The sequence below is a fragment of the Molothrus aeneus genome, chromosome 2 (assembly GCF_037042795.1).
Source record: "Molothrus aeneus isolate 106 chromosome 2, BPBGC_Maene_1.0, whole genome shotgun sequence".
Lineage (NCBI taxonomy): Eukaryota > Metazoa > Chordata > Aves > Passeriformes > Icteridae > Molothrus > Molothrus aeneus.
In genome coordinates this window covers 52,238,608-52,250,817 of record NC_089647.1, presented here as the reverse complement: position 1 = coordinate 52,250,817, position 12,210 = coordinate 52,238,608, and the positions used below count along the sequence as shown (strand labels likewise).

The 12,210-nt window shown below is 43.4% G+C and overlaps 1 protein-coding gene across 1 annotated transcript in view; it reads left to right on the top strand.

The window, feature by feature from the left end:
* The window catches only part of THSD1 (thrombospondin type 1 domain containing 1), a 30,055-nt gene that overhangs the window by 10,039 nt on the left and 7,806 nt on the right, over window positions 1-12,210 (top strand). Inside the window, exons 3-4 of the mRNA XM_066544941.1 lie at window positions 1,121-2,086; window positions 9,959-10,117. Coding sequence (XP_066401038.1) covers window positions 1,121-2,086; window positions 9,959-10,117 — 1,125 coding nt within the window. The remainder of the gene's footprint in view (window positions 1-1,120; window positions 2,087-9,958; window positions 10,118-12,210) is intronic.

Here is a 12,210-nt window from a genome sequence, read left to right as displayed (position 1 = left end):
GTGAGATGAGTCCTGCTACTCCTGACTGCTAAGTGCTTGCCTTGGCAGTTGCAGTGTTTTTCCAGCAAAGCTTTCTTTGAGGTAATCTTAAGACATGTGTAACAGATTTAACAAGTCAAAGTATTGTTAGTTGATACTATGTATGAAAGGATTGCTTTAACTGAAGTTTTACACTTCCATGGCACCTTCCATCTAAGACTCAGAAGCCTTTCCCCAGACAATTAATTTAATAAAGATGTCTCACAGCACATTCTGTATCTGGAATAGATATATGCAGTTTCCATTTTTTCAGATAACCTTTCTGTGTCTGAAATCCTTAAGGTTCAGGCAGTGCAGAGAAGGTAGCTGAGCTAAGAACAGAAATGTGATCTTCCAATTTATTGCTTTAGATATCATCACTAGTTACAGCATGTCTCAGGATAATTTGGCAACTTGCACAAACATGGTCATGCAAGAAGTGAATTTGAAAAGACTGCACCATTTATAATGAAATGATGTCATTTAGACATGTTGCACCACATCTGAGACAAGAAAAGTGCTGCAGTCACCATCACTGTTATTTTCAGCTCTTTCACTCAAGTGTCTGCGATGCAAATGAGCAAAATGAAAGATTCATAAGACAGAGCAAGAGAAAAGGCTTCAAAAAGCATCATGCAGACTTCCTATTCTATTTAACTTGGGGGACATTTTTCATCTGTCTGTATAAGAAACCACTGTCCTTTTTTTGCTAAATTACAGCTGAAGCTGAAAAACAGCTGGCCTCTGTGGAGTTTAAAAATCTGTAAGTCAAAGAAGTTGAAAAGTTTGAGAATCTATTCTGATAAATTAAGGTTTCTGTTAATCTTTTGGGTGGTTTGTGGTTCACTTTATAATAGTGGTTTTTACCTTCCTGAATGTGTTACTGCAGTGGATTTTGAGCTGCTCCAAATCACATCCCTGCACAGAACAGAGCTGTTGAGCTCTAATTGCGATTGCTAAGACCTTTTCTTTTTTTGTCATTTGGTTCACTTGAAAAAGATTGAGAACCACTTTTAATATCCATTTAAAAAATATTTATTTTTTTCCATAGGAACAATTACTTGTCTGTTTCTTAATACTGTTGTGGAACTTTTCCTTTCAGTTCTCGGCGAAGTGGAGTATCTCCTGTTGGAGCACCCGGATCATGTAGCTTTCAGCAATGACACAGTGTCTGTGGAATATCAGTACTACAGTGGTGGTAATGTGACAGCAGAGCATGTGTCCATCCTTTTATTGGATGCCAGCACCAGTGAGATAATTGCAAGAAAACAGCTTCCTGCAAATCAGTCCCAGGGGACGGTGGTGTTTGAGTGCTTCCATTTCAAGGGTGCTGGTGATTTCTTGTTCAGAATGGTCTCTCCCAGTGACAACAGCAGCGCTGCCCAGTGGAGCACAAACAGCATGTCCACCCTCCATGTGGAATGGCCTGTATTTCACATTGATTTGAACAGGAGTTCAGAGGTGCTTGGGAGCTCCCTTCAGGTTGGACTTTTTACAAATGAGCAGTTATGTGCCATGAACAGGACTGTGATTTCACTGGATGTGATATTCACCAGCACCCTTTATGAATTCAGAAGAGTATGCTCTGATGAGACTCTGGGCATTAGAACTAGCAAAGGAATCCCCCTGTCTAGATCCCAGTGGGTAGAGTTTGATTGCCCACCTGTCAGTCAGGAAATATACATCACTGTGTTACTGAAATCGTTAGAAACACATTCCATCATTGCTTCCATAGGACCTGTAGATCTCCTTCACAAATTTGGATACAGACTAGTTGTGGCTGCAGAAGACACATGCAAAACTTTGGTTCAGGTCTTTGTAATCTCTCCACCATGCACGTCTATCAGTGGAAAAATTGTTGTTTATAAAGAGGCTCTCAAGCATCCAAGTCAAAGAACAACTTGGCTGTATGAAAACATCCTTCACCCTGGAGACAACAGGACAGAATTTAACTGCACTTTGTTTGATGTGGGGAAGAACAAATACTGCTTTGACCTCCTCATCTTCTCAAACCGAAGTTATTTTCCAGCGAGAGTTAAGGAGTGTATACTGATCCAAAGGAATATGGGTTTGTACTGATTTTTTTTCTCTTTTAGCCAAAATCAGCACTCTTTCCAGCCAACATGGATAATGATTTTGGGTCTCCTGCACCAGACAAAGTAGTTGTAATATCATACTCAGGTGGGAACAAGATAGACTGTAGAGGACACAAGGACATTTGATAACAAGTGCCACTGTGGTAGCTTAAGGCTGCACTAAGTTAATGCTAGGTACCAACTAGAACCACTTAGGGCATTCTGAATGATGTATCTATCTCATCAGGCTGGAAATGAAACTTGTCCCTCTCAGTGAGGTAAGAAGTTACTGTGGTAGATGTGGCCCACTGGAGACTCTAAAGGTAGGATTAGTCTTACCTGCATTTAAGTGTGTAAAAGCCAGGGGCCCAACATTAAGTAGTTGTGTAGCTTTTTAGTTGAGAAGCATCTTGCAAGGGTGATTCATGAGTGTTGAACATACAGGGGCTGAATCCTCACATGGGTGTCTTTCTTTTCTTTCTCTACCCGTTTGGTGTAGAAGTTTAGTGCTCTTCCTGTTATATGCACAAACTCTGGCGAGATGAGTCAGGATTTGGCTACAGTGAAGGGCACAGCTGTGTCACTTGGACAGCTGGCAAGTTTTCTAAAGTGTTTCTAGAGATGTGTTTGCTGCTTAGAACTGAGCAGGGTGCATTTTCTGACCCATGAGGCCTTCTGGCAGATCATGGGCCATGTTCATATAGCCAAACCTTTCCTTATAGGAAAGATTAGAATAGTGCAATCTGCCAAGTGCGAACAGCTGGTGGTCCATATAATCCTTTGGACCATGATCAGGCATGGTCTGAGAGAGTGCTGGTTGGCAGAAGCCAAAACTATATGTTTTACAGCCATGGTGTTAGAAGTGGCAGTCCATGGTTTGACAGTCTACAAACCACAGTTGCATGGCAGAGGAAGCAGATGAGCCAGATATCCTTCTCATCACTCATCTGTGGAAGGCAGCCACAGAGAGGGATGGGCCATATGTGCACAGGGAATTGGGATTGGATTGGGTTGGGTTGCGTTGCCTACACCCTGGAAAGTAAATGTTCTCATTTGAAGCAGCTTGTGTCTACAGGTAATGAAGTAGTCTTTTCCAACTGCACACTTCAAAGAGTTTGGATTGAAAGGTTTAAAATGTGCATCATTTTCTTTACCTTCCCACCTTGGTTGCCCTGAAAAGAAAGTGCGGGATCTCTAGCTAAGAAAATGGCTGTTGAGGTTCATGGACAGGTATCTGAGAGGCATCATGAGAAGACCAGGAGGGTAGGACATGCTCCAGAGCACACAGTCTCAGACACAGCCTACATTAATGACGTTCCTAGCATCATGTGGTCTTATTTTGTGCTATTTCACAAATTCTAAAACTGTTAGCTATTTAATTAACTCTCTCTACTAAAAATGACCTCTATTTTCAGCACATGCCAAACCCAGTGCATAGTTCTCTTCATCTTAACTTCCTATCTGCATTCTCTGTTGGCATTCCCTCTCTTCCTCTGGCATAAAATTCCCTCTTCCTTCTGTCTAAAAATGAAAACATACTATTTTCTTAATGGAGGTAATTCACAAGGAAAAAGGAAGACAGAATCCTAGTTTTTCATCTGTACCTGGGTGGTATGTTACACTGATATGATCTAGATAATTACCCTAACAGATAATTCATTAGCATATGGTATAGATATGATACTGTGCCCAATATTTAACTGGTTTAATTGATGAGATCTCCATTAAGCAATGGTTCCCTCCAGTCTGCTCTGTTTCCCTGGGTTCCTCAGCAGCCCCATCCTTACAACCACATTGGAAAGAATCAGGCTATGCCTCTTGAAGAGCAGAGTTAGGTCAATAGCTGTCAAGTGAAGAGTATTGCATCTACAAAGCCAATGAAAGCAAAGCCACACCATGTAGTTGTAAATAAAATGTCAACCTGAAATTAATTAGGCTGCTGCACATCTGACTTTGTGCCTGTATCTGTGCGACTTCAAAGCCTGCAGGCAGCGTTTGAAAGGAGCAGGGTGTTCTGGGAGGGGCACATCAGCCTGAAGCCATGACAGAGCAAACCTGCGCTGTCTGGGATGGCCATCAGCCTTCTGGCTCCTTTGGAAGGGGCTTCCCTGAGTCCCCTCCCCTGCTGCAGGGCACTGTGAGGTGCCCTGCTTACAGCAGACCCCCATAAGCTCTTTATGTCAAAACACACGACTGCTGCAAGTCTCCTAATTTTTGCTTTGGTCTTCCTGAAGTTTAAGGCCAGGAGAGGTGATAAATCACAAGTCTGGGCTCCTGTACAATGTGGGCCATCATTTTTCATTCAGTTACCCTGGTGTTGAGCCCCACAGCTAGTCTTTGCCTCTGACTGCTACTTACCCTCCAGGGAGTTATCCAGTCTTCTGCTGAAGACACCACAAAATAGACTTACCTGGTAATTTGTCTCAATACTATGCTCTGATTTATTTATTCTTTTGAAAAGGGAAACTTTGTATGTTTCATAACTAAAGTTAATCTAGCTTCATCCTCTGGTGACTGAATTTTCCTCTGCTGCTTTCTGATAGCTGTTTCCTATCTACTGTCTTTGCCTCACAAAGACATTTGCACATCCAGGTCATCTCACTTCTACCAGATTTTCTCAGTGTTCTTTTTAACAAACTGAAAAGATTAAGTCTTTAATTGGAAGACATTTTCTTCAAGATTTGATTAATCTACTGATTCTGTTTCGCTGCCTTTCTGTTATTTTAAACACTCATGTTTATTTGACAGCCAGGGTACCAGCTTTGTGTGCTGCCTTCAGACATCCTTCTCACTGATGCTGCTTGATCAGTAGCACTCTCCCTACCCCTACCTCTGCTTTCATTCCACTGATTGCATTTGCAATTTTCCATAAAAAACTTTACTTTTGCCCTGTAAACTCCTCTTGAGCTGTTTCAGTATGGAGTCTGCCATCCTGCAGTTGCAATTTTCATTCCTTCTTCCTACACTTCCTTTTTGCTTTGCTGATTTAGGATCTATTTCCCTTTAGTTATCCTAACTTAGCAAGTACCCTATATTGCTCCATACAACTGCACTGTCTGCTTGTGTCATTACAGGAGGGACATATTTTCTCAGTAATGGTTTATATTTATTTTCATGTCAACTAGGGAAGCACTGAGCCTTATACTGATCCCTCTGGAATCTCTCCAAATGCATTCTCACTCAGTGATGGTTTTCTGTTGACAGTTGCATATCCAATCTGTCACTCAGCCAGTTCTTACTTCATTTAGCATATGCTCTATTGTTATGAAGCAGAGATATTGTTTTGTAAATGATCAAAGTTCCTAAATCATTAAAATGATCTTCATCCAAACCACAGATGATGAGATAAAATATGATTTTGCCACATCTCTTTTCCATAAATCAGACATGAGTTATATTCCTGGTGCTTTGTCAGTCCTGCTCTTTACTCCTCACTCAGGCCAAGTTTAGTACAGCTTTTTGGAACAGGAATCTGACTTGTGCTTGGAGTAGGAAGCAGAAAGCTGCCAGTGGCCCTGGGTGGGCCAGGTCAGCAGCTCTTTGAGCCCAGGCAATCAGCTTCAGAATGAGTGTCAAAAAACTTATGCTATCCAAGACTGTGAATATATCTATTAAAGGTGGGGAATACATCCATTAATTGTGAGACAGCACTTGTGTGGTTTTCTGTAGACCCTAACTGGAGAATCTGTGAAAGTCAGTGAAAAAATTAACAGTGAGATGTGAGTCACTTCATTCATCTTGATGGGCTCTTCACTGTTTCACAGAGGAACATGCAGTTCATTTTTTCCCTAGTGTTTGACTGGATTATTGGGATGTCTGAGGTAGGAAACTCTCTTAGATCATCTTATCCAGCAGCAGATGCATTGCAGGCTCATGCTTTTGCATACTTAATCCTGTGCTTTTCTCACCTGGGATTTAAGTGTTCCCAGCAGTGAGACTTCTGCTCTCCTTAGAAGGTTGTCCCATATTCTAGTCTGTATCCTGCTTGAAACATTCAGGACAAGACTGATAATATTAATCAGTAATGCTAAAGCATAGAAAAAGGTGTTTTTTCATATTTCTGGTGTTAATTAACTTTCTTTTCCAGTTCCTAGTTGAACTCTGGAGACTAATTTCAACTTTGGTGTGAGTTACACTGAAGTCTCTTGCAGTTGCCTACAGCACAAATGAATTTTGTTCATCTGACTTTTGCTTTTGGGGTGTTGGCAGGGCATAAGAAATGCAGCTGTTGCCTGATAAGGGAAAGAGGAATGTAGGGGAAGACCTTCTGAAGAAAAGAGTGGTCAGTAAGGGAGGAGAGGAGCAAATGGAGCATCTGGAGATCAGGCAGGGATGTACAATTTCTGTCAAATTTTCGCTTCCTGAATAAGACTGTGTGAGTCAGATCTGCTCGTTGGTAGGAAATTCTGAGAACCAATTAGCTCTGTTGCCTGAATCCGTACCTGGGTTGGGTGTTTATTTAGAAACAGGTATATGCAGGGAATTGGGTGTGCTAGGGCTGGTTTCTACCCCATCCACTTTTTCTGTGTCAGTAAATACTTCATCTCCACACATTAGGAATAAATCAAGTTTTACAGACTCACTTACAGACTCAGCTTCTGGGAAAAAAAAATATTTTTAGGCTGTGCCTCCCCATTTCTTAACAATGCCTCTTTGTGGGGAAAAGACTCTAATTTTGCCATAGTCTAGGATTTCTTTCTTTAAAGGGATCCTTTTCCTTTTGTTGTCCAAATTAGCCTGTTGGAACATGCCACCATTTCAGTGCACCCAAGCTTCATTTCCATGGAAGGGTGAGTGGCTGTTTTCAGGACCTAAAAACTGATCTTAGCTTCCAAAAATATCCTTCAATCCCCTAGGCTAGCACAGATACTTACATGAACCTGTCAGTAATTAATAATTTGTCCCACACCACTGGGCTGGTTGAAGTGTTTAAGACTGGTCATGTGTGTCAGGCTGGAAGCATGGTGCTGAGTGTCCCTTGCTGACTGTGCTGATGGACAGTGCTGCATGCACAAAATCTTGTGAACATGGAAATCTGAGGGGAGAAATTTATGCAGAGCAATAATTAACACAGTTAATTGCATTTATCTTTCATGTTGGCAGATCTGCCAACTGTCAGCTATTTCAAAATAACTCATCAGTTAGATGTCTTCACATTGATAATTGATTCCTCAATTGTGTTTGAAGAAACCTCATGCTTATTACAGCTAGTTTGCAGTGCATACCTTCTGGTTTTTCCCCTGGCATTTTCAATCTGTTTGTCTTAAATGGAGGTTAATAATTTCATTTCCTTGGGGGAGAATAACTGTGCTTCATTTTCTTTTACATCCTGGTAATTGCAGGGGATTGCAGAGCAAGATGCAGGAGTTTAAATGTCCCATCTTTCATGGGAGCCGGAACATTTCTTGCTCTCCTGCTGTTTGAGGCACATTTCTTAGCCCCAAAGCTATGGATGCCAAGTGTTTTTGCTAAGGAACTCTCTACCTTTAGCCAAAGTCCAAGTCAGTGAAAAGTGTCCTGGAGCAATGGGCATGTCAGGTTTGACGTCAGTGTTGGGAAATTACTCATCCTAAATGTTCTTGTATGTTGAAACCCACAGGCATCAATGTGGAGTCTGTTGAGCACCCTCTACTATCACCAGTGTTAGCACTGGAGGCAACCAGAACCTTTCTGAGCTTGGCTCTGCATCTGACTTTAATTAACAGAAGTTTAGATGAGCAGGAAATGTGGAGAGAGGGAAACAAGTTAGCTCATGCACTGGAAATTATGACAGGAACTCACCAAGCTGCTCACACAAAGAGTCTGTAGGTCTACAAGGAGGTAGGTCCTTCAGCTAGCCTTTCTACCAGTGGTGAGGGACACTGCTGGAGTCCTTCATGATCCTCATATGAAGAAAACTGTTGGGAGATCCTATGATATATATGATACTATGAAGTCTTTTTGAGAAGGTATCAATGAGCCCTTTATTAACTATTGATTATGAACATTTTTTCTTCCTGCCCTCAGTAATACCTTGGCTCGCTAACTGATGTGTTTTTGCAAACTTTCCATGGTTTGTCCCTTTTTGGGACTTCTTATCCCAACAAACTTCCTCAGTTACCTGCTTGTTGGCATCCTCTGATTCTCTTTTCCCTTGACACCATACACTTGCTCCATTTTGCACTTCACTGGGAACCAACATGGCTGCAAACTGAAGGAGGAGTCTGAAAGCTCAGCCTGTCTTTGGGCTCATCACCATCTCCAGAGACAGAGGGGTGAAAGCAGAGAGGTGCACAAAGAGCACAAAGTGAAATACAGCCTGGGGTCTTGGATGTTGCAGTATTGTGGTGGAGTCAGTGACAAACAGCCAGGGTGGTCACTTGATGTTGTGTGGGCTTAGAACCACAGCAGCACCAGGGTGTGTCGCCATGCCCATCTCTCCTCTGCATTAGGCCAGGCAGATGTCCTGGGGCCTGCAGGCACACAAATATGTGTGTGTGCACCCACATACATTCTGCAGCTGTGGCTGGCAGCACAAGTGTAAGCTCAAACTCTGGGGCCCCATCCTGCAGTGCAGGTGAGGACCTGCACCAGGAGGGCAGCTCCACTGCTCCTCTTAGGCTGATCACATTAACACTGACATGGTCACAAAACTGTGTAGGACAGGGCCCAAAGCAGTTACAATTTAATGTTTATTGAAACACAGCTGTATTTATTCTTGTTAGAGACATTTAAAAATAGTAACACTCTAGGAACAATACAGCAACCAATAAAACGTGAAATCATAAAGCCATTTGCAGTCATGCAACATTCTCTAGTGCTTGGACATCATAACTTGGTTAAGGGTTCGGGGCACGCTAGCAGCAGTAATAAAATTAAAAATCACAGCTTGTGTTGGCAGTAGCAACACCATAAATTATCTAAAAGAGCAGAGTTTAACCTGGTCTACTTTTTAAAAAAAATTATTTAGCTGTTTTTCTACTTAATCTGTGGGCAGTGAAATGAAGTTAAGAAGTCTATTGTTCTTCTTTCCGTCAAGGTCAGCTGACCCATAGGAGCATCCCCAGGGGTTTTATCTTTTAGGATTGCACCTGAGCTCGTGCATTCATTTGGAATTTAAAGTGGTGGCCCTGCCTCGGTGTCACCGCTGTCACACAGGGACAGGAATGGTCCCATCTTTACCTCTCTGGGTTCTCACTGCTGTAAAGTTTGAATGTGGAGATCGCTGGATGAGGATGTTGTCTAAGAAAAAGAGGGATTTTATTACACATTAAAAAATTATAATATAGTGTTAGAACCTGCGTCTGCCTCCAGTTAAATAAATGAACATGCAAAATTCCATCCATGAGTTAATTGCCTAATCATAAGCAACAAAACAATAGAGACCTATAAGTTGCCAGATAAATGATTCAATAACATGCTTATGTGCTGGAAAGAAAATAAAGAGTGAACCAATGTTGCCATTTCATTAGGCCTTGTAGGCTTATCATCCTGTCACAGTCATATAAATCAGCAGTAACTGTACTTCAGTCAATCAAATTTTCCTGCTGTAAATGCACTGTTTGTCAGGCAGGAATTGGATGAATATATAAATTACCAGCCCACTTCAAAGATCTGTGGATTCATTTCCTTTTGCTGTTGTTCCAGGCAGAACCTGCCTGCCAGTTGACTGACCACTGTGTTGCAGGCTGACAACTGGGTGAAAAAAGGAAAACAGCAAGTGGAAGCTTTGGCTCATCCCTGGATGCCACTTGCTATTTTGGTCTTGCTGTTTGCATTGTTTGGTCATTTATCGCTGTTGTTCTCAAAAAGAGGACAAATGGCTGTGTCATTAAAGGTAAGGAGGCACACACGTTCCTCATTGCTGTGAGCTTGTGTGTTTGTAGAAACGTGGAGCCGGTGGCAGCCCTGGAGCCCATGCAGCGTCACCTGTGGGGACGGAGTCCGGGAGCGCTTCCGAGAATGCCTCAGCTCCTCACCGGCAAAACCAGGCTGCGCTGGATCGCCGAGGGAGACTTCCCTATGCTCACTGGAGGAGTGTGTGTGTATGTAGCTCTGCTCTCCTCTTCCCCTGGTGCTGTGACCGCCCTGGCAAAAGCAAAGTGTAAAATGGAAACATCCCATCTCTCTTTCAGTCATACTGATTTGGGGAGCTGTCACATTCCTGTGGTTGATGGAGTAGGGCAGGAGCCTCTGCGCGTCTGATTGTGGGACACTGGAGATAGGGCTCCAAGGCATAATATTTCTGAATGCCATGGGTGCAGTTTAAAATCCCCAGGATGATCAGACAGTGGAGAAGTCCTGAAAGAGAGATCTTGGGGCTATCAGAACACATTCAGTAAAAGCCAAAGACTCCAGTGGAAACCTACTAGAAAGCTAAAGTCAGTTAAAAAAGGTTGCTGGTTCCAGCTGGGACCTGTGGTACGAGGTTGCCGTTCTGTGAGATTTTTGAGGTGGTAGTGCCAGATCTCCCCCTGCTCCAGCCTGCCAGTGATGCTGGCCTGTGACAGGGCAGGCTGGCTGTTACTGATAGGTAAGGCTTTATAAAGCTTTTATAAACCCTTACCTATCGGTAACAACTGGCCACTGCTGCTGGGTGGCAAGTGGGTGCAGATACAAGAGACCTGAGCCTTCTATGAGGTGGATTACAGCAGCCATGTGGCCTCCAGTGAGGCTGGATGAGGCTGTGCCAGCACCATAGTTGGGTGCTGACAGCCACTGTTGAGGGGCATGAGAAGTGCCCTCTTTCAGCACGGTACAGGTGCTTAATCTGTACAAAACTTTTGCTTTTTGCAAATGCCCTGCTGAAATGGAGTGTGCTGATGCCAAGAGAACAGAAAGCTGATCTACAAGATCCAGTGCCTTTGTGTCCCACAGGTGCCACAGGGAGTGGGGATGGGGAAGGAAAGATACCTGGGAACTGTGCAGGCTGCTAGGATCTCAGACTATAATTTAACAGATATTTTAAGCTATTACAAAGTGACCAGCAGGCCTTACTCCTTGCTTTGGCTGCTTGCAGGCATTTCTTTCTGCTTGCAAAAGTGCAGTGTGTAGAACTGGAATAGAAGCAGCTAAAAAGATGGACAGCTTGGGGATGTGGGGAGTTGTTTAGCCTGTGGCCACTGTGGTGTTTATGCCACTGAAAAGGAAAGGACAGCAGGAGGAGAGAATCTGCAGCTGGAGCAGGAAGAGGGGAGGACTGTGTTTTTCGTGGAAGTATTGGCTTGAACCAGCTTCATGTGTTGGGGATGAAGGCCTCAGAAGTATACAGGCAGGACTGAAATGTGTTGTGGAACACTGCAGGAAATGGGTTGTATTTAACAAAAGTTTGGGTGAATGGAAAATATTCAAACTTATATTCCATCAAACCAGGTATTACATGTTGTCAGCAGTCATGAAGCACTGGGAATGTTTTAACAGGTCTAATGTTTTTAATGACTTGAAAATGCTGGCCCTGTGGGTTTGCTTATTTAGTAAAGCTCTGAGTGAAAGCAGAGAGGAATAATTTAGATGCTTTGGGTCCCCAGTTTAAACCAGCCCTGCTCTAGTTGTCTTCTCTATGCCAGACTCTCTGAGGCTGCTGTGGGCAGCAATGCCACCGCCAAAATGCAGTGGGGTTGTTAGTGTTTTTCCAAAGCTGCTGTTGAGCTGTGCTATCCCATGCCTTCTGTCTTTCTTCTGGAGGGGTATGTCTGTAAGTATATAATTTGGTTTGTCTCCTTACCAGCCAGTTTCATTCCCACCTCTGGAGCTCAGAACTCAGAGAGCAGTCCTGATGCAGGGAGCTTGCTGGAGGGGGTTCCCTGCTTGCAGAGCATGTGCTGGAAACACAATTTGTGTGTGGACCTTGCTTTGCCTGCATGGAGGTGACATGCCTCTGGTGCTTCTCAGAAGGGTTACTCCTCCCATGCAGGTGTGCAGCTGTAAAAGGTGTGTGATGCTCTCCAGCCATCCTGTGCATACACTGTGCACACAGGTGTGGCAGTCTGGCTGGACTCAGCAGGTCTGGACAATCCCCAGGTTCCAGTGAGGTGTCTAGGTTAATAAGAAGGTTAATGCATAGAGAGCACGGGTGCAAAGGAGGCCTGCGCCTGCACCCACTGCAGTGGGATCATCCGGAGGAAATACCTCGCTTCTG